The sequence below is a fragment of the Chrysochloris asiatica genome, unplaced genomic scaffold, assembly GCF_000296735.1.
Source record: "Chrysochloris asiatica unplaced genomic scaffold, ChrAsi1.0 scaffold00019, whole genome shotgun sequence".
NCBI classification, from domain to species: domain Eukaryota; kingdom Metazoa; phylum Chordata; class Mammalia; order Afrosoricida; family Chrysochloridae; genus Chrysochloris; species Chrysochloris asiatica.
Window position 1 is genome coordinate 2,087,806 of NW_006408537.1, and position 27,805 is coordinate 2,115,610.

At 38.3% G+C, this 27,805-nt stretch overlaps 1 protein-coding gene across 1 annotated transcript in view; it reads right to left on the reverse strand.

Annotated features, from left to right (window-relative positions):
* Positions 1-27,805, reverse strand: part of PKHD1 (polycystic kidney and hepatic disease 1 (autosomal recessive)) — a 722,421-nt gene that overhangs the window by 251,291 nt on the left and 443,325 nt on the right. The window contains 1 exon segment of the mRNA XM_006835767.1: positions 7,179-7,316. Within this exon segment, the coding sequence (XP_006835830.1) occupies positions 7,179-7,316 (138 nt within the window).

Below are 27,805 nucleotides of genomic sequence, written 5' to 3' on the forward strand. Positions count from 1 at the left end.
ACCATTATCAATTGTTCTGAAGGGATCACATTAGAAGGTCTTGGTTAGAATGGGAGAAAATGTGGAATAAACTCAAAATCATAAAATAAACATTAAAAAATAAAGACCCAATAGGCACTGGTAGAATCCCAAGACTATGGTCCTTGGTTATCATTCAGGTCTGGAACTGAACTCACCCCCGTGACTCACTTTTCAGCCAAGCAATAGGTAAGAGTAAGATAAGCCCTGAACTGTCGATAATAAGGTCAGTGGTTCAAACCCAGCAACAACTCCTCAGAAACCCCTATACAGGGCCACATGAGTCAGAACTGATTTGATAGCACTTGATGATGATAACAAGAGGTAGGTATGTGGGGGACAAAAACACTAGTGAGGTCCACACGCCATAGAATGGTCAACCATTCAAAATCAAAAGGACGGCATTTACCTAAGGACAAAATCCAGAAGGGTGGGGAAAGAAGGAGGAATGGAAACAAGAAACACGGAGAAAGTGGGATAAACAAGGCTACATTCAGGGAATTGCAGTCATTGAGGTGAAACAAAGTTGAATGTAAAACTGATGATCTGTTCTGTAAGCCTTCACTCAATTCACAATAAAACATTTTTTTAAAAGAGTTGGATTTAGATCTTAAAACATGAAGAAAATAAAAATTAGTCCTACAAAAAGTATGGTGTAGATAAATATTTGAATAGGATCTACATGTAAATGGAGTCCTGGTGTGGTGCTATAGGATAAGCACTAGATCTCAAGATATGTTTGAACCACAAGGTCAGCAGTTCAAACTTACCAGACATTCCTCAGAAACCCTAAATAGGGTTGCTATGGGTCGGAACTGACTTGATGACACTTAACAACGATATAAATGAGGGAACCCTGATGGCTTAGTGGGTTATGCGTTTGGCAGCTAACAGCAAGGTCAGCAATTCTAAATATCAAGCATTCAATGGGAGAAAGAGGAGTCTTTCTACTCCTGTTAGGATTTATGGCTCAGAAATCCTATACAGAGTCACTATGCATTGAAACCCCACATCCAGGCAGCTATACACATTTTTTAAAAACTAGAAGTTAAGTCCTGGTATGATGCTATCTCTACCAAGAAATTTGGAAGACAACTATCTGGCCGACTGACTGGAAGAGATCCATATTTGTGCACATTCCAAAGAGAGATGACCCAACAGAATGCGGAAATCATCAGAGAATCTGTTTGATATCTCAAGTAAAGTTTTACTAAAGGTAATACAGAAACAGCTACAATCATACATTGATGGAGAACTTCCAGAGGTTCAAGCTGGATTCAGAAGAGGCCGTGGAATGAGAGATATCATTGCTGATGTCCAGTGGATCTTGGCTAAAAGCAAAGAATATCAGAAAGATGTTTACCTATACTTTATTGACTACGCAAAGGCTTTCAATTGTGTGGATCATGACAAGCTATGGACAACATTGAGAAGTATGAGTATTCCAGAACACTTAATTGTACTTCTGAGGAATCTATCTGTACCTGGACCAAGAAGCAGTTGTTCAAACAGAGCATGGGAACACTGAATGTTTTAAAATTGGGGAAGGTGTGCAACAGGGTTGTGTTCTTTCACCATACTTATTCAACCTGTATGCAGAGCAAATAATACGAGAAGCTGGGTTCTATGAAGAAAAAACGTGGTGTCAGGATTGGAGGAAGACTCATTAACAACCTGCGATATGCAGATGATACAACCTTGCTTGCTGAAAGTGAAGAGGACTTGAAACATTTACTGATGAAGATCAAAGAACACAGCTTTCGGTATGGGTTGCAGCTCAATATCAGAAAAACAAAAATCCTCACCACTGGACCAATAAACAACATTCTTATCAACGGAGAAAAGATTGAAGTTGTCAAGGACTTCATTCTTCTTGGATCTACTATCAACACTCGTGGAAGCAGCAGTCAAGAGATCAGACGACATACTGCATTGGGCAAATATGCTGCACAGGAACTTTTTAAAGTGTTGAAGAGCAGAGATGTCAGCTTGAGGACTAAGGTGCACCTGACCCAAGCCATGGTATTTTCAATAACATCATATGGATGCGAAAGCTGGACAGTGAATAAGGAAGATCGTAGAAGAATTGATGCCTTTGAGTTGTGGTGTTGGAGGAGAATACTAAAAGTGCCATGGACTGCTAAAAGAACCAATAGATCTATTTTGGAAGAAGTGCAGCCAGAGTGCTCCTTGGAGGCCAGTATGGGTAAGCTTCGTCTCTCATACTTTGGACATATTGTCAGGAGAGAACAGTCACTGGAGAAAGGTGTCATGCTGGGTAAGATGGAGGGTCAGAGAAAAAGAGGAAGACCCCCAACAAGATGGATCAGCCAGGTGGCATCATTGATGGCATCAAGTGTGGCAGCGGTGGTGGGGTTGGTCCAGGATCGGACATTGTTTTGTTCTGCTGTGCATGGGGTCGCTATGAGTCGGTTCCGTCTCGATGGCACCTGACAACAACAACAATGATGCTATCTGATAAGCACTCAGCCATAGGGTGGTTTGAACCATAAGGTCAGAGTTTCAAACTCACCAGCCACCCCTTGGGAACCCTATATAGGTTTGCAATGAGTCAGAATTGATTCTAGGGCATTTCACAACAACACCAAGAGTTGACAGCATAATTAGAGAAACAATAGCATGACATGGCTTTGGGGCAAAAAACGTAGTTTAATCTTTCAAACACAGATTAACCCTTGTTAATAGAAGCACTTTATTTGTTGTGGTATAGTGCTAAGCTAAGTGGCAAAGTTTCTATCTGTGTTTCCATTTTCAGGTTTTACCTTCCTCCAGACACTACAGTGTCCCAGGATGCTCTTTTACTCTAACTTCCCCTTGGATTTGTCCAAATGAAACACAAGCAGGGACAAGAGGGAAGAAAAAGAGTGAGATCAGGGCATGTCCTTAGACCTATAGCTGGTTGAGTCCTGCTAGAAATGATCTTGTCTCTGCCTGGCAACCAATTCTACATATCCTTCTCTACTTCTGTATTACAGGAATAGCTCAGTTTTTGCTAATATAGGGAAGGGGAAGTAAAGAAGCCTTGTATTCTAGCTCCATCCTACCTGGATTTTTGTAAACATGGCACTTTATGAAAATATTCTCAAATTATCCAATATGATATGATATCTATTTCCTGCATCTGTTTTCCTGGTTGATTAAAATTTATTGAATACTGTCTATATGCCACGGCCTGTGCTAAACACTTGGTATGAGATGTAGTATCTGATGTTTTCAGCATCACTCTACAGTAGTTCCACTGTTATCTCACACACATTGTAGATGAGTAAATTGAGGCACCAAGAAGCTGACTTGAGTAAGGTAAAAAAGTAAGTAAGTGGCTAAGCTGGATTTGATCATAAGCCAGCTGACTCAAAGCCCATGCTGTTAAACACTATACCCATCTCATTGTGTTCAGAATAGCCCAGGTTCCACCTTGGAACAGCTCTTTCACATTATCTTCATACTTTCAGAGGAATCAAACAAACCAGAGTGTGATTAGAGCAATGCCAGGAACAATGACAGGACTTCACCTCTCTGGAAAAATATGGAGCAGGGAGGATGGAAGGCAAACTTGTAAAATCTTCAGAGATAGCAAGTTTGAAAGATTTTTCAAGAACCATTCACATATTATTGAATCCTTAGTTCCAATAATTTCACACTTATAAACACTTATCCTAAGGATTCTAAGTAAATAATCAGATATATGAATGATTTTAGGATGTTTATTGCAGAGTGAGTTATAAGGACAAAATTTGAAATAACCTATTCTAAGGAGCTCTGGTAGTGTAGTGGTTACGAATCGGGCTGCTAATCTCATGGTCAGCAGTTAGAAATTACTGTTTCACGGGAGAAAGATGAGGCTTTCTGCTCCTGTAAAGATTTCAGCCTCGGAAACCCTACGCAGGGTCACTATGAGTCAGAACCAACTCCACAGAATATAACAACAACAACAATTGTTCAACAAAAGAAAAATAATGAAATACATTATATATGTATCTATACATTCACTGTGTTACAGAGTATTAAAGCTATTAATATTGTATCTTTGAAAATATGAGTTAAGGAAATTCTCACAAGGTTACATTAGCTCAAAAATGGTTATCAAACTTTATAGTCTACATTTTAAAGTGTGTGTGTTTATCTATGCTTACATATGTGGTGGTGGTGGTTATGTGCTGTGGAGTCGGTTCCAATTCATAGCGACCCTGAACAGGGTTTCCGAGGCTGTAAATCTTTACAGGAGCAGAAAGCCTCATCTTTCTCCCGTGGAACAACTGGTAGTTTTGAACTGCTGACCTTGTGGTTTGCAACCCAATTCATAACCACTACGCTACCAGTAGTACAAACAAAATCTTAAGATAGAATTCCAAAATATTAACTATTAAAATATTAATTATGTTCTGGGAACATAATTTCTTTTGCATAATATTCTATTTACTTTTCTGGATTTCCAAGTTTTGTAAGCTGAAAAAATAAAAATAATTTAAAAACACAATAATTGTAAGTCAGAAGTAAAATAATAGGAACCCTATAACGTAGAAAAGACAGTGTGAACAAAGAACTATTAAAGCTAAAGGGGAATGAGATATTTACCCTATATGATTCAAGTGGGAGAACATGAATCCACAGTAATTAGAGGGAAATAGACTTTGGCTTAATGCAAGGGAAAGAACCCTAATAGTACTTTAAGAAAAAAAAAAAAAAAACAGGAACAGGTTGCCTTGAAAGGTTTTATTTTTCTGTCATGGGAATTTTCAATAAGAAGTTTGACAATGATGTTTCAGGAATCTGCTTACTGTGATGTCAAGTTTGCACCAGAAGCTATACCTAAAATTCTCTCCTGCCAAGCTCTAAAATGTATGTGGTACTGAACACTGATACTTAAATATTTCCTTATCATCAGAGATTTATTTCTTTGGGACACTTTTAGTCTTCTTGTTGGGGCAAAGGAGAATGTTTTACTAAGTTCAAAGTTAGCTCATTTAAAGACAGAGCACATGCCTTGCCAGCATTACATTCTTAGTGTCTAGAATTGCTACATGTAGATATACCAGAACCAAACCTCCTGTCATCAACTACATCTTATTGTGACCTTATAAAGGGTTTCTGAGGTTGTAAATCTTTAAGGCAGCAGAAAGCCTTATCTTGCTTCCACAGAGCAGTCTGTGGATTTGAACTGCCCACTTTGCAATTACCAGTCCAGCTCTCATCCTACAGTGCCACCTGGATTTCTTTCCATGTATATGGTGGTGCTGATGGTGGTGGTGTGCCATCAAGTCAGTTCTGACACACTGCAATGTTGTATAGGGTTTCTGAGGCTGTAAATCTTTACAGAAGAAGAAAGCCTCACTTTTCTCCCATGGAGCAAGTGGTAGATTCAAACTACTGACCTTGTAGTTAGCCGCCCAGCTCATAATCCACTGTGTTAACAGGTCTCCTTTCATGTATATGTTGTTGGTAAGTGCTATCTAGTCAGTTATGACTCATAGTAACCCTTATAGGGTTTCCAGAGAGAAGTTAGTGGGTTTGAACTGCTGACCTTAAGGTTCACAGTGCAGTGCTGATCCTATAGTGATACACCAGGAGTTCTCCATGTATATGTTGGTGTTGATAAGTGCCATCGAGTTGGTCCCACCTCATAGTGATCCTGTACACGGTTTCTGAGAAGCAGCTGGTGGGTTTGCACTACTGACCTTGTGGTTTACAGTCCAGTGCTGATCCTACAGAACCACACCAGGATTCATATATATAGTATACTGAAAATACACAGATGTATATGTTGTTGTTAAGTGTCATTGAGTGGGTTCTACTTCATAGCCATCCTATATAGGATTTCTGAGAAGCAGATGGTGGTTTTGAACTGCCAACCTTGCAGTTCAAACTGACCTTTCAGTTGAGCATTTTTCCTACAGCACCACACCAGGAGTCCATACATGCATATAGTAAGTACACCTAAAATATTTTTTTAATTACTATTTAAGTAACTCATTTTACCAAACCTGGTTAATGTACTACCCCAGATCTCTGTACCCCATAGGTCCCTAGGTCTCAACAAATATCTAGCTTTCCAGCTCTAGCATCCACTGACTCTTTGGCCCCTCCATTAGTTGTCTAGGGAGCTAGGAAACATAACAAAAATAAAAGATAGAAGTGTTAATGGCTTTAGAGTAGACTTGGATTAAGAGAGACAGGAAACCAGAAAGATAAGGCAACCAGTGATATGCTTGCCCTTCTCCCATACCTTCCTTTCCATATTGTTCCAAGATGTGGTGGTCCTATACATTTTACCCCAAAATAACAAAGAACCAGAAAACTGCCATGTTGTATTTATTTATTTTTGAGAAACTTTTATTGTGAATTGAGTGAAGGCTTACAGAGCAGATCATTATCAGTTTTGCAAACAATAAATCATATACTTTGTTTTGTCTTATGAGTGCAATTCCCTACAAGTAACAACATTATCCCACTTCCTCCCTGTGGTTCTTGTTTTCATTCCTTCCTCCTTCCCAACCTTTCTGAACTCTGTCCTTAGGTAAGTGTTACCCTTTTGTTATTGAATGGTTGACCATGCCATGGTGAGCATCCAAGCTGTGGCCAACTTGTATTTGCTTTCCTGCCTTTTTTCCCTCACTTCCCTTTTCTCACTCTTCTCTCTGGGATTATTTGACCCCAAATAAAGTATCAGCACATAAGCTTTTCTGTAGGGCATGCTTTTCCATGGTACTATGTATGTTAACATAGCAACTGAAATTTTTATTTTAAATTACTTTATCAGAGGATATAAAATTCAACAGGAATTCAGTGAAAAAAAAATGAGCTACCGGTAAATTCTGATACAGAGAACAAGAGGAAGAAACAATCTACTTTAAAGAGAGAGAAAACAAAGATAGTCCTGAAATTAGCAGCAGCATGAAGACCATTGGTCTCAAGACATGGTCTGATGTCAATGGTCTAATGACACAACAAGATGATAGGTGGGCACGAGAGAATGATGCTCTAACCATATCTAAAGCTTTCCTAGAGAAAGAATTAGTAATAAACTCACTTCTTGCATAAGCTCTTCCCAAACCCCATTAATACGATGTCATCCATTTCCCAGAGGCCTTTCTTACAGAGTTAAATGACCACTCAGCTCAATCCTTGTGCCCCTTACTCACCAACTTTCAGCTCCCCTCCTGCAATGACCATGCATGCTACACTCAGAACATTGCTTCTGTCCACAGGGAATTCTAAAGTCCCCATCACATAGAGACCTTTGAGAATTGGAAGATCGGTATCCACAAGGATAGTCCTGTCTGCAAAAGAAAAAGAAATTTCTCAGATGCATAACCAAAACAAAAACCACCTTCTTCTTCCACTGATTTACTCTGAGGCTTCTCAGGCAATTCAGGAGATATCTTAGTTTTTACTATGTCTGAACAAGTGTAGAACAAACAGTATGCCAAAGGCTAGATCTTAATAAAAAGAAGAAAGCAAGATCCATGATTAATACATTCTGGAAATGCTTAGCAGTTCAAATGATATGGACAAAATGTAATGCTTAAGTCCCAAATGAATGTTCCAAACCTACTTTAATGCAAGTGCACCAATTAGTTACCTCATCTTTGTCCCTATCCCTTTAGTTTGACTCTAGCTTCTAAAAGGTAGTTTTGGTAGATATAATCTTGGCCTCTGAAGTCAGACTATGTGGAAGTGAATCCCAGTTCTGACATTAATTATCTACTAATAAGGAGCTCTGGTAGTGTAGTGGTTATGAGTCGGGCAGCTAATCTCATGGTCAGCAGCTCAAAGCTACCAGCTGTTCCATGGTAGAAAAATAAGGCTTTCTGTTCCCGTAAAGATTTACTGCCTCGGAAACCCTATCCAGGGTTGCTATGAGTTGGAACCAATTCCACAGCATATAACAACAACAAGGACAACAACTATACTTGACTGCCTGTGTTACCTCATCTGTGAAATGAAGATAACAATAAAAAAAAACTACAATATTCATAGAGTATTTTGTGAGTATTACTTGAGTTCACATATCTAGAGTGCTTAAACTACACCAATAAGATGTTCTCAAGTCTCCACTTCCCACATTATAAGGCAAAATACCTGGTAAGTGCTTGATAAATCTTGGTTATTATAATTATTTGCACTGTTGTCCATTAGCTTGACATGCTTACAGAGCTCATCAAGAAACCATTAGCCTTCATCTCTTCTTTCACAAAAGCAATTTATAAATAACATCAGACGAAATAACCATAGGTTTTGACAGAAAAAACAATACCAATGAAGTAATATAGCAATAGCTCCTCATTTTAAACACATTAAATATTTCATGTATGTCAAGATATTAAGTGCTAATTTGTGGAGTTTAATAGTAATTCAGCATAAATTTAAGATATCAAGTAAATGTTGTTTCTTAAAAACCAATTGTCATAATCCATAATCACTAGCATATGTAAAAAAATTTTTTTCTTTTTGTGTTTTCTTTAACATGCAAAAATTTTTAGGAATTCTTTTAAAATATAATTTTATCTCTTATTCCAGGAAGCAATGGAGGAGTTAAGGATCTGCTCAAACAAATTAACTTTTCATGAATTGTCTTTTCTAGCTTTGGCCTACATCCATAGCTAAAATACAAGTAATACCTTCCAATGGAAGGAGACACTGTGATAATAAACCACACCATTTCTCTTTTCCTCCAGAGTTCAAAGTTAGATTACATGTCCCAGTCTCCCTTACATTTATATGAAATCATGTGACTGAGCTGTCACCAACAAAATGTAGGCTGATAAAGTATGGCATCTCTAGGTTTAGTCCATAAATTCCCCTGCATTTTCTCTCTCACTCCCATTGTCTATCAGAGGATGCTGGTAGAACAGTGTTTCTCAGAATGTGTCATGGTCCAGCAGCATTACCCACTCATCCATCAATGTCCAATCCTTTCATTGTTTTCAACATTATCCCTTTGAAAACATCTCTAATAACACATTAAACATACTTATATCAGGGTACTGTTGTAATTATGTCTTTCTCACTATTACTTTCATAATAAATCATGATTTAAAAAAAAAATCTTCAGTTTTTATTGTAATGTCAAATTAAAAACGTTAAGCCTTGGGCTACTAACCACTAAGTAGGTGGCTCAAACCTACCAGCTTCTCCACAGGAGAAATATGAGGATGTTGACTTCCAAAAGATTTACAGCTTCAAACACTATTGAGCAATTTGTCCTATTGGGTTGCTTTGTCCTATTGGGTTGCTATGAATTGGAATCAACTTGATGGCAGGGGGTTGGTTCTGATTAGTCCTCCATGTGTCTCAAATTCAAGAGTTTATAAATCACTGATACAAAGTGAATAATTAGGATAAACCGATATAAATATATTTCTCTTATTTTAATTCCATCTCTCACACTTTCTATCTTTACTCATCTATCAGTTTGCCATATTGTGGTGGCGTAAGTGTAGCTGTGATGCTGGAAGCTATGCCACTGGTATTTTAAATATCAGTAGAGTCACCCATGCTGGACAGGTTTCAGTAGACCTTCCAGACAAAGATAGACTAGGATGAAGGAGAAGCAGACTATTTCTGAATGGTTAGCCACTGAAAACCGTAAGAATAGAAGCAGAACACTGTAAGATAGTACTGGAAGATTAAAACATTATGAATATTTTCACATACAGTGCCAGAAGAAGATCCCTTCATGTTAGAAGGCCCCTAAAATAACATTAGGGAAGAGTTGTTCCTCAAGGTAGAGTCGGCCACCATGATGCTAATGGAATAAAACTTTAAAGGCCTTCATTTATGATGGGGAAGAACTAAAATGAAAAGAAACCACTGCAAACATTAATAATCAGAACATGAAATGTATGAATTATGGTTCCAGGAAAATTGGAAGCTGTCAAAAATGAAATGGAACACATAAACATCAATATCCTAGGCATTAGCAAGCTGAAATGGACTGGTATTAGCCATTTTGAATCTGGCAATCATATGGTTTACTATGCCAGGAAACTACAAATTCATCACCCCCCCCCACACACACAAAAAAGCACTTCAAGACCTATCTTGAAATACAGCACTGTCTAAGATAGGATAATAGCCATATACCTACAAGGCAGACCTTGTGTAAATTATTCAAATTTACCCACCAACCACTAAAGCCAGTGATAATGAAGTTGAAGAATTCTACCAACTTCTTCAGTCTGAAATTTATCAGACATGGAATCAAGATGTGTTGATAATTACCGGTGATTAGAATGTGAACATTGGAAACAAAGAGCAAGGGTCAGCAATTGGAAAATATGGCCTTAGTGACAGAAGTGATGTTGAAGATCACAACAAATTTTAAAATACAAATGACTTATTCATTGAAAATACTTTTTTAAAGCAACATGAAAGGTGGTAATATAATGGACCATACTAGCTGGAATACATGGGAATCAAATTGACTACATCTGTTGGAAGAGAGAGTGGAATAGCTCAATATCATAAGCAAGTTCAGGCTGAAGCTGAAGAAAGTTAATATAAGCATACAAGAGCCAAAATATGACCTGACCTTGAACATATTCCTCCTGAATCTAAAGACCATCTCAACAACAAATTTGATACATTGGACACTAATGACCAAAAATCAGAAGAGCTGTGGGATGACATCAAGAACATCATACAAGAAAAAAGCAAAAAATCATTAAAAAGACAGGAAAGAAATAAAATACCAAAATGATGTCAGAAAAGAGCCTGAAACTTGCTATCCAGAGTACAGATGTTAAAATAAATTGAAGAAAGAGGAATCAAAAGAGATGAATCCAAAAATTTCAATGGGCAGCTCAAGAAGAAAAAATCAAGTATTGTTAAATATGCAAGGACCTTGAGTTAGAAAACCAAAAGGGAAGAACACAATCAGCATTTCTCAAGCTGAAGGAACTGAAGAAAACCTTCAAGCCTCTACTTGCAATACTGAAGGATTCCATGATCAAAATACTGAACAATTTAGAACGCATCAAAAAAGAAGGAAGGTATAGACAGAGTAATTGTACCAAAAAGAAATGATCGATGTTTAGCCACTTCAAGAGGTAGCATATGATCAAGAGCCTATGGCACTGAAGGAAGAAGCACAGCTGCACTGAAGATATTGGTGAAAAACAAGGCTCCAAATTTATGGAATATAAATCTTTCAACAAACTGATGCAGTACTGGAGGCACTCACTCATCTATGCCAAGAAATTTGGAAGACAGAGACCTGGATTGGAAGAGATCAATATTTATACCCATTCAAAAGAGGGGTGACCTAACAAGATGTGGAAATCATCAAACATTATAATTAATTTCAAATGCAAGTAAAATTTTGTTGAAGATAGGTTAAAAACAAAACAAAACAAAAACAGCTGCAATTGTACATTGCTAGGTAACTGCCATGAACTCCAGCCAGATTCAGAAGAAGACATTTATGTTAGTCAGATGGATATTGGCTGAAAGCAAAGAATGCCAGAAAAATGTTTACTTGTTCTTTATCAACTATGCAAAGGCTTTCGACTGTGTGGATCATGACAAGCTGTGGATAACATCACAAAGAATGGGTATTCCAGAACACTGGATTGTACTCAAAGAGCCTGTACATACACCAAGAGGCAGTCATTTAAACAGAGCAAGGGGACATACAATGGTTTAAAATCAGGAAAGGCGTGTGCCAGGATTGCATTCTTTCACCATACTAATTCAATCTGTATGCTCATCATATGCCATGTCTTGAAATGGCTGAACAGTGACCATTTTGTTTTTGTACAGGAACTTTCTGTATAATTTCCATCCTTTTTTGATGCTTTTTGCATCAATCTATATTTTGTCCATGGAATCCTTTAATATTCTGAGAATAATCTGAGAAGCTGGGTATCTGAAAAAGAGCATAGCATTAGGATTGTAGAAAGACTCATAAACAACTTATGGTATTCAGATGGCACAACCTTGCTTACTGAAAGTAGAGGACTTAAAATACTTACTGAGAAAGATCAAAAAGACATGGCCTTTGGCACGGATTGTATCTCAATGTAAGGAAATAAAAATCCTCACTGAACTAGTAAATAACAACATGATAAATTGAGAAAAGATCAAAGTTGTCAAAGACTTCACTGTGCTTAGATCCACTATCAACACTTATGAAAGCAGCAGCCAAGAAATCAAATGAGATATTGCATTAGACAAATCTGCAGCACAAGACCTCTTCAAAGTGTTCAAGAGAAAAAATATCAGTTTTAGGACTAAGGTGCACCTGACCGAAATCATCGTATTTTCAATAGCCTCATATGCATGTGAACGTTGAACAAAGAATAAGAATGATGAATTGATGACGCCGTTGAGTTATGGTGTTAGAGAAGAATATTGAAAGTACCATGGGCTTGGAGAAGAACAAACCAACTGTCTTGGAAGAAATACAGCCAGAATAGTCCTCAGAAGCCAGGAGGGTAAGAGTCCATCTTTCATACTTTGGACATATTATCAGGAGAAACCAATTCCTGGAGACGTATGTAATGCTTGGCTAAGTGGAGTGTCAGTGAAAAAGAGGAAGATCTCAGATGAGATGGGTTGGCACAGCGGCAGCAGTAATATGGCCTTAAGTGTAACTGTTGGGAGAATAGCTTAGGACTGGGGAGTGTTTCTTTTCATAGAGCATAGAGTCACTATGAGTCAGAACTGACTCCATGGCATCTAACAACAATAGTATTTTCCCAAAGATTCAAACAAGAAGCCAAAATATCTCAAGAATGTACTCAGCTTTTTTCTGTTGTTGCTATTTGCCATCAAGTTGTTTCCAACTCAAAGTTTCCCTATATATAACAGAACTAAACAATATTGTCTTGAGCCATCTTCACAATTGTTGTTATGTTTGAGCCCAATACTGCTGCCAGTGTGGCAATCCACGTCATTGGGGTCATCCTCCTATTCTCTGACCCTCCACTTTACCAAGAATGATATTTTCTCCAGGAACCGGTCCTTCTTGATACATATCTGAAGTATATAGTTTATGGGATTTTTAAAATGTTAATAATTTAGTAATAATAATTTACAAGCCGGTTAAGAATTATTTAAAGCAAATACCTTTAAAAACAAGAACTCTATACAAATCACCTTCATCTATTCCAACGAAATCTGCCAATGTGTGGCTGTGAGCCTGATTGTACAAACAAAACAATCATATTAATTCAATAAATGCTTTCTTTCATTCACAGAGTAATCACCATGGGGCGGGGGGGAATTATCTTAGTTGAACATACTTCTCAGTTAAAATATGACAATTGCAAAAAACTTTAAATTGTTTTTAGGATCCTTATCATATATCCCTTTTAGAAGAAAGTCTTCTTTTTAGTTGCTCTTCTTTTTAGTTTTAGGGTTTCTGAGAAGTGGCTAGTGGGTTTGAAGCGTCAACCTGTGCATAACATTCTAGTGCTTATCCTACATCTCCCACTTTAACTACACCAAAATTTCCTGTGATTCACAAATGCCTAACTAATGTAAGCTCTGTGATGACAGGGACCAGAGCTGTCAATCTCAGTTTTTTTGTTTTTTTTTATACATCACATAGAACAATGCCTAGCACATTTGTTTTTGTTATTGTTAAATTCAATTGAGTCAATTCCAACCCAGAGCAATCCTGTATAGGGTTTCTGAGGAGCAGCTGGTGAGCTTGAACCTAGCACATTGTTGTTGCTGTTAGGTGCCCGTGAGTTGGTTCCGACTCATAGCAACCCTGTACAGGGTTTCCGAGGCTATAAATCTTTACGGGAGCAAAAAGCCTCATCTTTCTCCCGTGGAACAGCTGATAGTTTCAAATTGATGACCCTGAGGTTAGCAGCCTGATTCATAACCATTACGCTACCGGAGCTCCTTAGCACATAGTAGATACTAAACAAAATCTAATAGCTATCAAAGGGAAGTACAGGATAAAGACAAGAGTTGAAGTTTTGCTCTTACTTCTAGTAAATTTTGTCTCACATGTTCCACTTTCAACTTTCCTGGATGCATTTATCCATGTTTTCTTCTTTACTCTTTTCCTTCCCTGTGATATGTCAAGTCTTGGAGGGTGATGGTAATTCAAAATGAGTAAGATGTGTTTTTCACCATTAGAAGACACATATAAATACATAGAGAGTGTGTTACATATTTGAAATAATAATATACTCTTTCATTATAAGGAAGCTGGCCTCTTCCTCACCATCACCTGCATCGAATTAGAAAGTCTATTAATGTGTCTATTCTAACAAAATTCTGCTAAATTAAACTAAATGTATACCCTGTAAAGTATTTCGTAAAGGAATTCTCCTTGTATAACAATAATACTCAGTGATTACACCTATGGTTCCTAGTAACACAAGTGAAAACATTCATCCCAATGTGGCCTCCAGAGCAGACCAGCTACCTCCAGCCAGACCAATCCTCAGTCATGTGGCAACTTACAGAAACTTTCTCTCCTTTCCAGACAAGGGAAATTGGGATCAATATGCCATATTCTCTAGAAGTCACAGCCTTTGTGTGAAATTGTTCGAGACATTTCAGAGTCATCACTCAAGTATTTACTTGTATAACCTATTTGATAAACATAAATGATGGACCACCTCCAAATTAGCTGTGGCTGAATGCATGTCACCTTGTCCTGACTTGGCCTCAGTTCTTCCATCCTACTCTGTTAGTGACCAATCTATCCTACTTGAGATAACGAACACTGGCATATGGAGGGAACCATCTGGAATTTCTGGTGCTCGATGGGAGGCTGATGGGGGAGCTGATCTGGAAAGAGGCTCCAAAAAGAATTAATGAGTTCCAGATGTAATTAAAAACTGCTATTCCACCCCAAAGGGGCTCAGGACCAGCCATGGGGTGGTGCTTCTTGGTTCTGAATTATAGATGCTCTTACCACTTGGCCATCCATCAAGCACTAAATATCCACCATCTTTATGCTAGCATCTTTTGTAAAGCAGTGATTTTTCATGAAAGGGTGATACTGTGACAGTCAGAAGGATAAAGATTTAGAAATAATATATGGAAAATTAACACTAAGGAAAAATCAGCTGCATTGCCCACACCCCAGTGCAGCAACAACAACAACAAAAAATGCTTTAGAGTTGAGGGCCCTCAAGACCTCAAAGCCTGAGCCAAACTGAAAGATAAATATCTCTAGCAGAGGCTACAGTATCTTTTTTATCAGGAATAAGTTGACTAAGTTACAAAGCATTCCATATAATTTCAACATCAAGTTTAAATTCCTGTCTCTCCAGTAAAGTCAGGGAATCAAGGTCATTATTGTGCAGCATTCCAAGGGTCTGACACTTGTCTAAATCCTGCTAAAATGAGATCAAGAGCAAAGGGCACAGATCCTGGGAATAATGATGGGGTCACATGAACAAGCATGATTCAGGGTAAGCAGCCGCACAGCTTGTATGGCACTCACTGTATCAGCCCCCATAACTTAGGTGGAGAAGACAGTTTCCACTACAACCCTGCTATTGTCAGGAACACAGCCTTTAACAAACTTTGGACATAACTCAGATTTCTGAGAAAGAGTGGCAGCATGCTCAGGCAGAGCAGGACACACAAGGACTATTTGTAGGCTCATTATTTTCTGGTACCTTCTATAATTAATGGTTTGCTTCTACATTTAGAAGCAAAGACCGTAATATTTTTCTAAAAATATGTAGGCCTCTGGAAAAGTAAAATTTAATACCATTAAAATGACTATTAAATTACCTAATTTTTTCCCTTATAAAAAGAGATTTAAAAAAAAAAAACTCAAACATTATTACTTTAAAAACTATAAATAAGTTCTTTTAACAATGATTGGTGGTGTTTTCTTTTCTTGGTGGTATTGTTTAAGTTTCAGAGACTCTAACTATTTATCTGAATATTCTAGCTATCATAATTTATGATGATGGCTTACACATTCAGGAAAGTACTTCAAAAATAGAATAAAATCTGTCATACATAAATAGCTTACAGGGGTAAAGTTCACCATGATTGAAAATTAGTGTCAAGTAGACTAATTTACTGGGATGCTGAGATGAGAGTCTCAAGAGTTAATTCTCTTATAGAAAAGCTGAATAAAGAAAGGCTAGAAGATAAGGATGCATTCCTTCTATAGTCAAATTCAAAGAGCTGCGAACTTTGTGGCCTTTTGTTTACATCAAATCCACACAGGTGCTTTCTTTATTCTTCTGCGCCTATCTTTTTTTTCCCCAAATAGTCTTGAAAATGTGCAGAAGAGGCAGTTCTCAAAGTGCCCAAAGGCACATTATTCAAGACTGAAAGTCAGATTCATACACCTTAAAGAAAATTCATCTACCTACCTGGGGTGTAGGAGGTTTTGATATGGAATGAGAGAGAGACTAGAGATAATGTGTGTGTGTGTGTGTGCGTGTGCGTGTGTGTGAGATGAGCGAACAAGACTGAGAGGAGAGAAGGGAAATTAGAGAAGAGGCCAATTTAAACTTTGGATAATATCCCCACTGCACTCCACACATACAGATTCTTTGTGTTACACATACGTAGAAACACATGACTCCCATAGTAGAATCAACATCTTAAATTATGATATTTTAATTGATCAATAAAATGCTTAACATACAGTGTTTATCTTTTGCTCTAGTCTATACCATCTGTTCTTCAAAATTATTTTGAATCCATTTAATAGGAAGGTTTTTAAGTAAAATTACCAACTATATCAGATCCATCATCTGTATTCCAAACTCTGAGAGGAAAACACCAGAAGGTGCTGCTGTTTTCATAAACATCGAAAAGAATTTCTGCCTTCTCTCATATGAGGCTGTCTTTGTTCATTTTTTTAACCAAAATCTGATGTTATGCTGCTGTCTTCTCCTAAGCTCCCAAAGAATTCAGAAGCTCATACCTGGTATGGCCATTTGGACCAAGCTCTTTGATTGGATAAATACTCAGGTGTAAAAAAATGTCTGGTATTTCTACTTGAAAAGAATTGGAAAACTAGCTTCCTCTAAACACAAAATCTTGCAATACATAGAATACTTATAAATGAAGAATACACACTTGAATAAATCTGAATCATTTTCAAATTGGTATGGTTAAGTGCTATTGAGTTATTTCTGACCCACAGTGACCCCGTATTTTAGAAACCATATTTCAACATGGGTGAACCTTGGTATTACGCTAAGTGAAAGGAGTCAGACATGAAGGACCATATATTGAATGATTCCACTTCTATAAAATGTACAGAATAGACAAATCTATATAGAGAGTAGGAGCTCTGGTAGCATGGTGGTTACGAATCGAGCTGCAAATTATGAGGTCAGCAGTTAGAAACTACCAGCTGTTCCACAAGAGAAAGATGAGATTTTCTGTTCCCGTAAAGATTTACAGCCTCGGAAACCCTGTACAGGTTTGTTATGAGTCAGAACCGACTCCACGGCACATCACCACCACCATAGAGAGAGTAGATAAATGATTGTCTTTAGAGGTGGGTATGGAGCAAAACAGCTAGTGCAGGTTTCTTTGGGGGATAATAAAATTGTTCTAAAGTTGACTGTAGCAATGGGTTGCACAGCTCTGTCACGATACTAAGTCATTGAATTGCACACTTTATGTGGGTGAGTTGTATGGTATGTCAATTACAATGCAATGAATATGCTAAAAATTAAAATACCTTATTACGACTATAGATAATCTTCAAATTATATCTTTTAAAGCAAAGTGCAACACAGTATATAGCATGTCATCATTTGTAGAAGGTAGGAAATAAAAGTATATATATATATATATATACATATATTTTTATATATATATATATATATATATATATATATATAAGCTTCAAAAGTTCATGAAAAATTCTTCTAAATCTTCCATTTTTCCCGGAAATTTTCTGTCTGTGTGTATATACATATTTATACATTTAATTTTGCATATGCAGCATAGAATATATGTGGAAGGATACTCCAGGAACAAGTACAATCGTTCTTACTAGGAAATGAAATCGACTTGCTGAAAGACAAGGAAGAAAGCAGACATCTCAATTACTACGCAAACTTTTGTGCTTTTTAAATTTTGAACCATGTGAAATAGTTAGCTATACTGTCTTTTCTTATTTAGTTTGCCTTTCCAGACTTCCCATTTCTAACATGCCTTAGATTATATTTTGGTATACAAATCTGTTTTCCCATTTTACCTCCATCTTTGCCCTTTTAAAATCTGGATATTTGTGAAATGCTTCACACAACTGAATGTCTGAATTCAGAGAAGTCTGATTCTACCATTGGAAATGGAGTTTGAAAACAATGTTTTCATTGTTCTGGCATAAGTTCTTGCTTGCTATAGTAATAGTTTACATAAAACAAAACAACCTTGCTTAAATAACTGCTCCACCTGCTCTTTAAGGAGCTCTGGTAGTGCAGTGGTTACGAAACAGGCTGCTAATCTCAGGGTCAGCAGTTTGAAACTACCAGCTGTTCTGCAAGAGAAAGATGAGGTTTTCTGCTTCCGTAAAGATTTATAGCCTCTGAAATCCTGTACAGTGTCACTATGAGTCGGAACAGACTCCACGGCACATAACAACAACAACAACCTGCTCTTTAGAGTTTCCCTTATTGCAATTTTGCTGCCCCATCATAAATAGAGACAAATTCCTCATTAGTGAAGCATGAATTCCTGAGCAGGCAGGCAAAGAATTCTAAATATGAAAATAACAGAGATCCATGAAAGTTAAATAGCTGATTATCAATTTAGTAATTCCAAACACTTCCATTCAAAGACAGACACCTAAAACAAAAACAAACCCACTGCCATTGAGTCGATTTTGATTGCTGGTGACATTATAGGATGGAGTAGAACTCTCCCATACAGTTTCAAAGGCTATAAATCTTTACTGAAGCAGACAGCTAGCAATCAAGCACTTAACCAAAGCACCAACCAGTGATCCTGCAAAAATAAAAAGCACCAACCATTCCTCTCACAACATTTTCTGCTTCTCTACTTGTTGTTGTTGTTGTTAAGTGCCATCGAGTCGGGTCCGACCCATAGCGACCCTGTACAGGGTTTCCGAGGGTGTAAATCTTTACGGGAGTAGAAAGCCTCATCTTTCTCCCGCGGAGCGGCTGGTACTCTACTAGGTTCAATAATTCATTGCAATGGCTACACAGAATTCAGACAATATATTCACAGCTATGGGGTTTATTAGGGAGGTTAACAGGTTGCAATACAGGATCAGAACATGCTCAGGGTACAGTTGCTCCAGTCACCTACTGATAAATGCAGACAGGATATACAACTCCCTAGTGAGTCTCAGTCTGAAGGCACTTGACTGTAGCTCCCCCAGTTGAATGTCTGGGGACAACCCACTCTGCTAGCAAACCTCCTGCTTACAGCCACTCTGCTTTATTTGTTCCATGGCCTGGAACATGCATTGCTTTGTCTCATACTCTGGTTCTTGGTTCTGTTGCTGCTGTACCTCTGCCACTCCAGTATCACAGCTTTCTGTCCCTGGTTTGAGGAGATTTAATGCACAGGGATCTCAGGGTCCAAATGATGTGTTCCACTCCTGGCTCTTCTTCTTTGATGGTAGTGAGATCCCTCTCCTGCTTCTGAAATGTTGTTGTTGTTATGGGTAGTGGAACAATTCTGACTCGTAGCAACCCTATGTACAACAAAACAAAACACTGCCTGTTCTTGAGCCATCCTCAAAACTGTTGTGACACTTGAGCCCATTGCTGCTGCCACTATGTCATTCCATCTCATTGGAGGTCTTTCTCTTGGGGGATACCATTGTCAATTAGCACACCATAGTCCACAAAATTAATGTTCTACATCATACATTGGTGAGTAGTGACTGAGATATTAGAAGTTCATGAGCATCATCTAAGGTGCAACTATTGGTCTCTCTGTCTCTGGAGGAAATAAGAGTGGTGAAAACTGAAGACCCTTGGAATGAATTAATCCAATGGACTAACGGAACACATGAACATCAGTCCCCATGATAATGAGACCAGAAGAACTAGATGGTGTCCCACTATCACCACTAACTCTTCTGATTAGAAGGTCCTGAATAGAGTGGGAGAAAATGAGAAACAAAACTCAATGTTTAAAGAAACACTAGGTTTTCTGATCAAAACAAATATTGGAAGAACCTGAGACTATGGCCCTTGGTCACCCTTCAGGTCAGAAATGAACTCACCCTTGTGGCTTAATTTTTAGCCAAGTGGTAGATAGGTCTATAGCGGAGACAACAACATTAGTGAGCTATGCATACCATGGAACTGTCAACCATTCAAGATCAAAAGGACAGCATTTACTAAGAATACATTTCAGAAATAGAAACGTTGAAAAAGGAAGCTGAATGAAAATAAGAACCACATGGAGGAAGTGGGATAACTGATACTGCATGGGGGAATTCAACCATTGAAATGACACGAAGCATATGATTTATTAATGTAAAACTGATGACCTGCTCTGTAATTCCTCACTCAGTTCATAATAATTTTTTCTTTTTAAGACAGGGAACAGTAAGGAGTCCCTAAGGAAGCCCAAGAAATACCCTTCCCTAAGCTCCAGGTTCAGGGCAAAGCTAATTCAACATAAAATAGAATATTAAAAATGTAATGGAACATTTTTTGTTTTTTTCAAGATCAATATCCTAGGTGTTAGTGAGCTGATATGGACAGAAATTGGCCATTTTGAATCACTCACTCATGTTTACTATGCCAGGAATAACAAATTCTAAAGGAACAGTATCACATTTACCATCAAAAAGCATCTCAAGATCTGTTTTGAAGTACAATGCTACCTGTGATAGGATAATATGCATATGTCTACAAGGAAGACCAGTTAATACCACTGTTACTTAAATTTATGCACAAACCACTAAAGCCAGTGATTATGGAATTGTAGAGTCTTGGTGTGGCACTGTAAGATAAGCACAAGGTCAGTTTGAACCGAAAGGTCAGCAGCCGCTCCTCGGAAACCCTATACAGGGTTGCTATGAATCAGAACTGACTTGACAGCACTTAACAACAACAATAACGAACTTCTTCAGTCTGAATTAAATTGATCAAACATGCAATCCAGCTGCATTGATAATTGCTGGCGATTGGAATGTGAAAATTGGAAACAAAGAAGAAAGATCAGAAGTTGGATAATATGGCCTTGATGACAGAAATGATGCTGAGAGAATTTTGCAAGACCACACATTTATTGCACATGCCTTTTTCAACAACATAAACCATGGCTACACATATGGACCTCATCAGATGGAATAGACAGGAATCAAGCTGACTACATCTGTGGGAAGAGATGGTGGAGAAGCTGCATATTGTCAGCCAAAACAAGATTGGGGTTGACTGTAGAGCAGACCAACAACTGTTCATATGCAACTTTAGGCGGAAGCTGAAGAAAATTAAAGCAAGTCTACAAGAGCCAAGATAGGACCATGAGTATATACCACCTGAATTTAGAGACCAGCTCAAGAACAGATTGGATGCATTATAACGAATAGCTGAAGAACAGAAGAGTTGTATGATAACATTACAAACATCATATGTGAAGAGATCAAAGGTCATTAAAAAGACAGGAAAGAAAGAAAAGAACAAAATGGATTCCAGAAGAGACTGAAACTTGCCCTTAAATGTAGAGAAACTAAAGGAACTGGCAGAAATGATGAAGTAACAGAGATGAATAAAAAGTTGCAAAAGATAAAGTGTTATAATGAAATGTGCAAAGACTAGGAGTTAGAAAACCAAAAGTGAAGAACACACTCACTATTTCTTAGGGTGAAAGAACTGAAGAAAAATCCAATTCTTGTATTGAAATAACAACATGGGGAAAATAATGCATGATACTTGAAGCAATAAAAGAAGATGGAAGGGACATACAGTCAATGCACCCACAATTGATTTCTACCATTTCAAGATGTACCATATGATCAAGTGTGCCTCCTGGCTGTCAGCTCTCAGTACCTCTCTTTCCATGAATCTAGAGTCCTCAGCTGCTTCCTTTCTCCATGTCCCAATCTCTGCCTCTATCTCTGGCGTTGCTGCTTCTCTGGATGTTGTTATTGTTGTTGTTAAGTGCCGTGGAGTCAGTTCCAACTCATAGCGACCCTGCACAGGGTTTCTGAGTCTGTAAATCTTTACGGGAGCAGAAAGCCTCATCTTTCTCCCGCAGAACCGCTGGTAGTTTCAAACTGCTGACCTTGTGGTTCATAGCCTGATTCACAACCACTATGCTACCAGAGCTCCTTTGGATAGGGTCTCGCACTCTGCATGTGCTCTCCCTTGATGGTCCTAGGGTCCTATGTTTCTGGACTGTAAGATTAACTACTCCCCCATTTTTGTTATAAAACCTTAACAAATGTGATAGTTGATATTAGTCATGATAACAAATACTCACTATTGAATCATAAGAATCTTATCCCCATCTTTTTACCAAACTCATCTAGACAAGATGAAAATTATTCAGTGGGGACACTATCTTCCCCCATACACTCTTAAACTAAACTCCATTTTGAAACCTTGTATGCCAGTCACTTCATGCCTTTATCACCCCCTCATTTTAGGTAGCCAATGTCTAAGTTGTTCATCCCTATCTATCCTGTATACAGAGGGGATAGCATTGATACTTAATGTGAAGACTCCTTCCCTCTCTATTGGTATTTAGAGCTACTACCTCCATGACTATAGGTAAAGTTAATCAAATTGTAGCAATTTGCCCTGATTTCCTTTATCAAAAATTGCTTTTTTTCATCTTCCTCTAGTCAAGTTCTGATTATCAAGCCATCAAGGCTAGGTCAAATGGGTACTATCTGCAAGTTTGTGCATTCTTGTGCATCTCCCTTCACTTCATATCAGCTGGATGCTTCACTGTCAGCTCTAGCCCTCTGTGGCTATGTCCTTGTCGGTAGGCTCAGATGTCCCCAGGTCTCACCACACTTTAGACAAAGCAGCCCTTCCTCTTCTCTCACTCATCTCCAGGTCAACGGGAATCTATGGAACGTCATTGAACTCAGCCATTTTTTCATTGTTGCCTTTCCCCCTCTTCCACTCACCAGTAGACCAATGTGGTCACCAGCAAGCTTACATGCCTGTTTTTGTGTTCCCTTTGAATTTCAGTCTTAGAGGGGATTTGTCCTGAAGGAACTTAATTGCTTGACTTGATGGCTTCTGGGAGAACAGTTTGCTTATTCGTGTAGTAGCTATACTGCCATTTCTATTTTGGGTTTTTCCTGGTGATCTTTCTTTGAAGATGTATGTTCTGTTGCTCTAGTTGTTCCAGGCTGGTCTATTTGTCCTTTCTAGTGGGAATGTCCCACCTCAGAAGGTTCTGCATGGGGCTCAGGATTCCATCTAAGGTCCTATACACTGCAAAGGCTCCACAAGAGACCTATTTCACTGGGCAAGTTCTAGAACCCCTTTTAGGTATTCCAATCAGTTATAGGCTGAAGACAGGCTTGCAAGTTTTCTGTAATCATGTTTCACAATAATCCTTTGTATCCCACCCAAGTGTCTATTTTACAATAGTAACATGGCATTGTAGGATAACATTGGACAGCTAACTGCAAGGTTGGCAGTTCAAACTTACCAGCTGCTCCTCAGAAACTCTATGTTGTTGTTTTTAAGTGCCATTGACTTGGTTCCAACCTATAGTGATCCTATATAGGGTTTCCGAGGAGCAGCTGATGAGTTTGAACCACCAAACTTGAGGTTCAAATTGACCTCTAGTTTATCCTATGGCACCACACCAGAACTCCCAGAAAACCTATACAGGGTGTATATTTGAGTAAGAACTGTTTCCCAAATCATGTTTTCCTTGCTGTGCTGAGGCTGTGGCAGCCCTGAGTATAGCTCTCCACTCGACCCTTCACCCATCTTCAAAGCAAAGTATCTAGGTGCACATCTGCTATATGGAACTCCACTCCATTGTAGCCACAAATGTCCCAAGCAAGCATATAGTCTCAATTGTTTATTTTTCCTCATATCAGTGTATTAGTAAGTTCATTACATAACTTATTTCCCATGGTTTATACTCTTACTATACAAATATGATCAAAAGTAACATTTGGGGGAATATTGAGTGAGGGTGAATGAGACCAAAATGCACTTCTGGAAATGTTATGAGACATGTAATATATGCATAGTCCTGCTATATCAGAGCTTTTTTTAAATATATATATACATAATTTTGTCATTTCCACTTTTTAAATGTATGCAAGTCATTTTCATAGGCGTGCTATTTGAGAAAATTATAGTAATTGGTAAAAAGCCATGATTTTCCTGCAAACTACTGCTTTCCCAGAAAAATTTAAAAGTCTCGTATATCTCTCCATTTCCCTCAATCACGAGTAATTTCCTCCCCAATAATATGATTAAGGCCTTCACTCTTCCAAACAGCAAAAACTTGGACCCCTTCGTAGTAGCCAATGCCATTGCTCTAAGCAGGTGCCAATGCGTTCTCATTTACACTCTTCCTGTTACAGTTTCACCAAAGAAAAAAAAACAAACAAAAACAGGTGCATCCACACTATGCAAATGAGAAAAGGTAACCTCTGAAACTATTTCCCAGCAAACAGAAGATCAAGCAAGCTGCTCACATGGTAAAACCACAGGAGGTGTGTCAACCACCTAGATGCTAAGCCACAGGAGGCCTGCAGACTAGGTAGGCAGTAAATTCCCAGAGAGCTCTAAACTCCTTATTGGCAAGCCACACCAGGCCCCTCAGTTCCTCAGGTGCTGAGCTGCAGGAGGCCCATCAACTGCTCAGGTGGAAGGAGGAAGGAGGAGGGAAGAGGCAAGCTGTGTGGAGTAGTAGCTTGAATGAAAGGCCACTGCTCAACAGGAGAGAAGGGAAATGAGAGGCACCTCCTGGGAACAATAGAGTTCAAAGAACTCCATTAAGAAAGGGAACAAGCTAGTTTCTCTTGCATAGAACACATTCTTACCTGGGGAAGCTCATCTCTCTTTTAGAGTATCTTTCTGGTCCAGGAATTCTAAAGAGATGCTGGTGTTGAATGAACCCAGATCAGGTTCTGTGGCAGACCATTGGGGCTTCCTAATAAGTGGCTAAAATTCTTAGGGACTGAATCCATCCTTGTTTTCCAAGATTTTCAGTGTGGTAATGAGACCTCCCTCCAAAATTCAGCTTTCTACATCCCTAGAAATACCTCCATCCAACTCTTTCATTGACTCAAAGATGCACTAACTGAGTACCTTTAATGTGCCAAATGCACTCCTGGGGTGGTGATGTGCGTTAATGGGCTGAACTGCAAGGTTGGTGTGAACCACAAGGCCTGTGATTCAAGCTCACTAGGCACTCCTTAGAAACCCTATACAGGGTCACTGTGAGTTGGAACCAACTGGACAGCACTTAACAACAACAACAACAATGTGCCAAGTGGAGTTCTGGTGTGGTGCTGTAGGATCAGCATTTGGATTGTTAACCACAAAGTTGGCAGTTCAAACCCACCAGCTGTTCCTTAGAAACCCTATATAGGATCGCTGCGAGTCAGAACTGACTCAACGACATATTAACAACCACAGTGTGCCAAGAAGAGAAGCCCTAGGCACAACGGTTAAACACTACTGGTAACCAAAACGTTGAAGGTGGGAGAAAAGACTTGCTCCCATAAAGATTAGAATCCTAGAAGACTTTATGAGTAGTGTTTCATTCTGCTGTATATAGGGTTGTTATGAGTTAGAATCAACACGACAGCAATTAGCAACAACAATACAATGTGCCAGTCTAGATGTATTTTGCAATGTGGTTATGAAAAGTCAAATAAAATACAGCCTCGATGCTCAAGGTGTCAGAAAATTGTGTCATGATTTCAGGATGATGTGAAAAAGGCATATAATAGAAATATGATCAAAGTGTTGTAGGAACACAGTGGAAGAAGTATTTTAAAAGGGAAACCTGGGCATTTCTGGAAAAGCTGACACTTAGCCGAGTGCTAGAGGACAAAAAGCTGGAAGAGAGTTTTGGGTATAAAGGGGAGAAAAAGGAAGTGAAATACAATACCAAGAGAGGAAATAACAAACACAAATACCTGGAAATGAGAAATGGATGGTCCCATTTGAGAACTGCTAAGTAGATGAATGTAATTCAAGGCAATGATGCACTCAGAAAGTGGCAGGTGAGGAGGCTAGATCCAAGAGGGCTTTGTAGCTTCAATGAATAAATTTAAAATTGTCTCTGAAAACTTTGGGAAGCCATTGATATATATGTCATTGTGTATACCACATTGATACACAAAGCTAAATACAAAAACACTTTCCGCTTTTCAAAGTTAGGATTTTCAGATTTCCACAAAGGTTACCCTAACTTCTGAATAAAACACATGAAAAATTACATTCTTTTTAGTTCATGGTCTATGCTTAGCTCTGGTTTTTAAGACAAACTTCTAATTGTATTTTTTTTTTTCACTTAACTCTAAAATCACATAAAAAAATCACATGCAGATACAATGATGTATATCAGATAGTGCAAATATTTTGCTAGTCGTTGTTGTTGTAAACTGCCGTGAAGTCGGTTCCGACCCATAGCGACCCTGTATAGTGTTTCCGAGGAGCAGCTAGTGAGCTTGAACCACCAACCTTGCAGTTCAAATGGCTTTGCAGTCTGGCCCATTAACCCACAGCGCCACACCAGGACTCCATTTTGCTAGTAAGTACTTTAAAAAATGACTCATATCACAGTTAATAAACACTAAGGAGCTCTGGTAGCGTAGTGGTTATGAATCGGACTGCTACCCTCAAGGTCAGCAGTTTGAAACTACCAGCTGTTCCATGGGAGAAAGATGAAGCTTTCTGCTCCAGTAAAGATTTACAGCCTCGGAAACCCTGTACAGGGTCGCTATGATTCAGAACTGACTCTACGGTACTTAACAACAACAACAAATGTGGCGTTAAAACTCAAATAAATATCAAATATAATTTCTCTACATAACATTTTTATTCATTTATTCCCAATATTGTTTATTTCTGAATAAGTTTATTGAAAGATTACTCATATGCAATATAATACTAATATAATGAATATTATGTTCATCATAAACAATTTACATTATAAACAATGCAAAGATAATTTTTCAAAGAATATAATAAAAACAGATGCAAATAAAATTTCTAATATTTTCTATCCACATCTCAATAAATGATCTTTTGCATGTAATTCTGAAATCCACTGGGTTAGACAGCTAAGTGGAATGAATTAAACATATCAGCAGTTCAAGCCCACAGCCACTCTTCAGGAACTCTATATAAAAGGTTGCTATGAGCTGTAACTGACTCAATGGCACTAACAACAATATATGGATGTAAAGGAGTCCTGTGGTGCAGTGGTTAACCATTCAACTGAACTGAAAGGTTGGCAATTGTAACCCACAATCTACTTCATGAGAGAAAGATGTGGCAGTCTGCTTCCATTAAGATTACAGTCCGGGAAACCCCATAGAGCAGTCAGTCCTACTTTGTCTTTTAAGTTGGCTAGGAGTGAGAATCAATTTGAAAGCAAGAGGTTTGGGTTTTAGTCTTATATGCATGTAGATGTCAATACACCATTCGTTAAGCAAAACCAACTAAATGAAGAAAAACAGGGAAAAAGAGAGAAATCATGGATACTGACAATGTAATATGCCCACAGTCCACTGATACATGATTATCATGGATCACAATTGGATGGAAGTTAACTCCCTCCCCTCAGCTTCCCACGGATAAATCAAGTCAGGAAGGAAGCTCTTGATCTGCTTTAGAGACTAAAGAAAGCAACAGGAGACAGAGGCAGGACATTCCTCCAA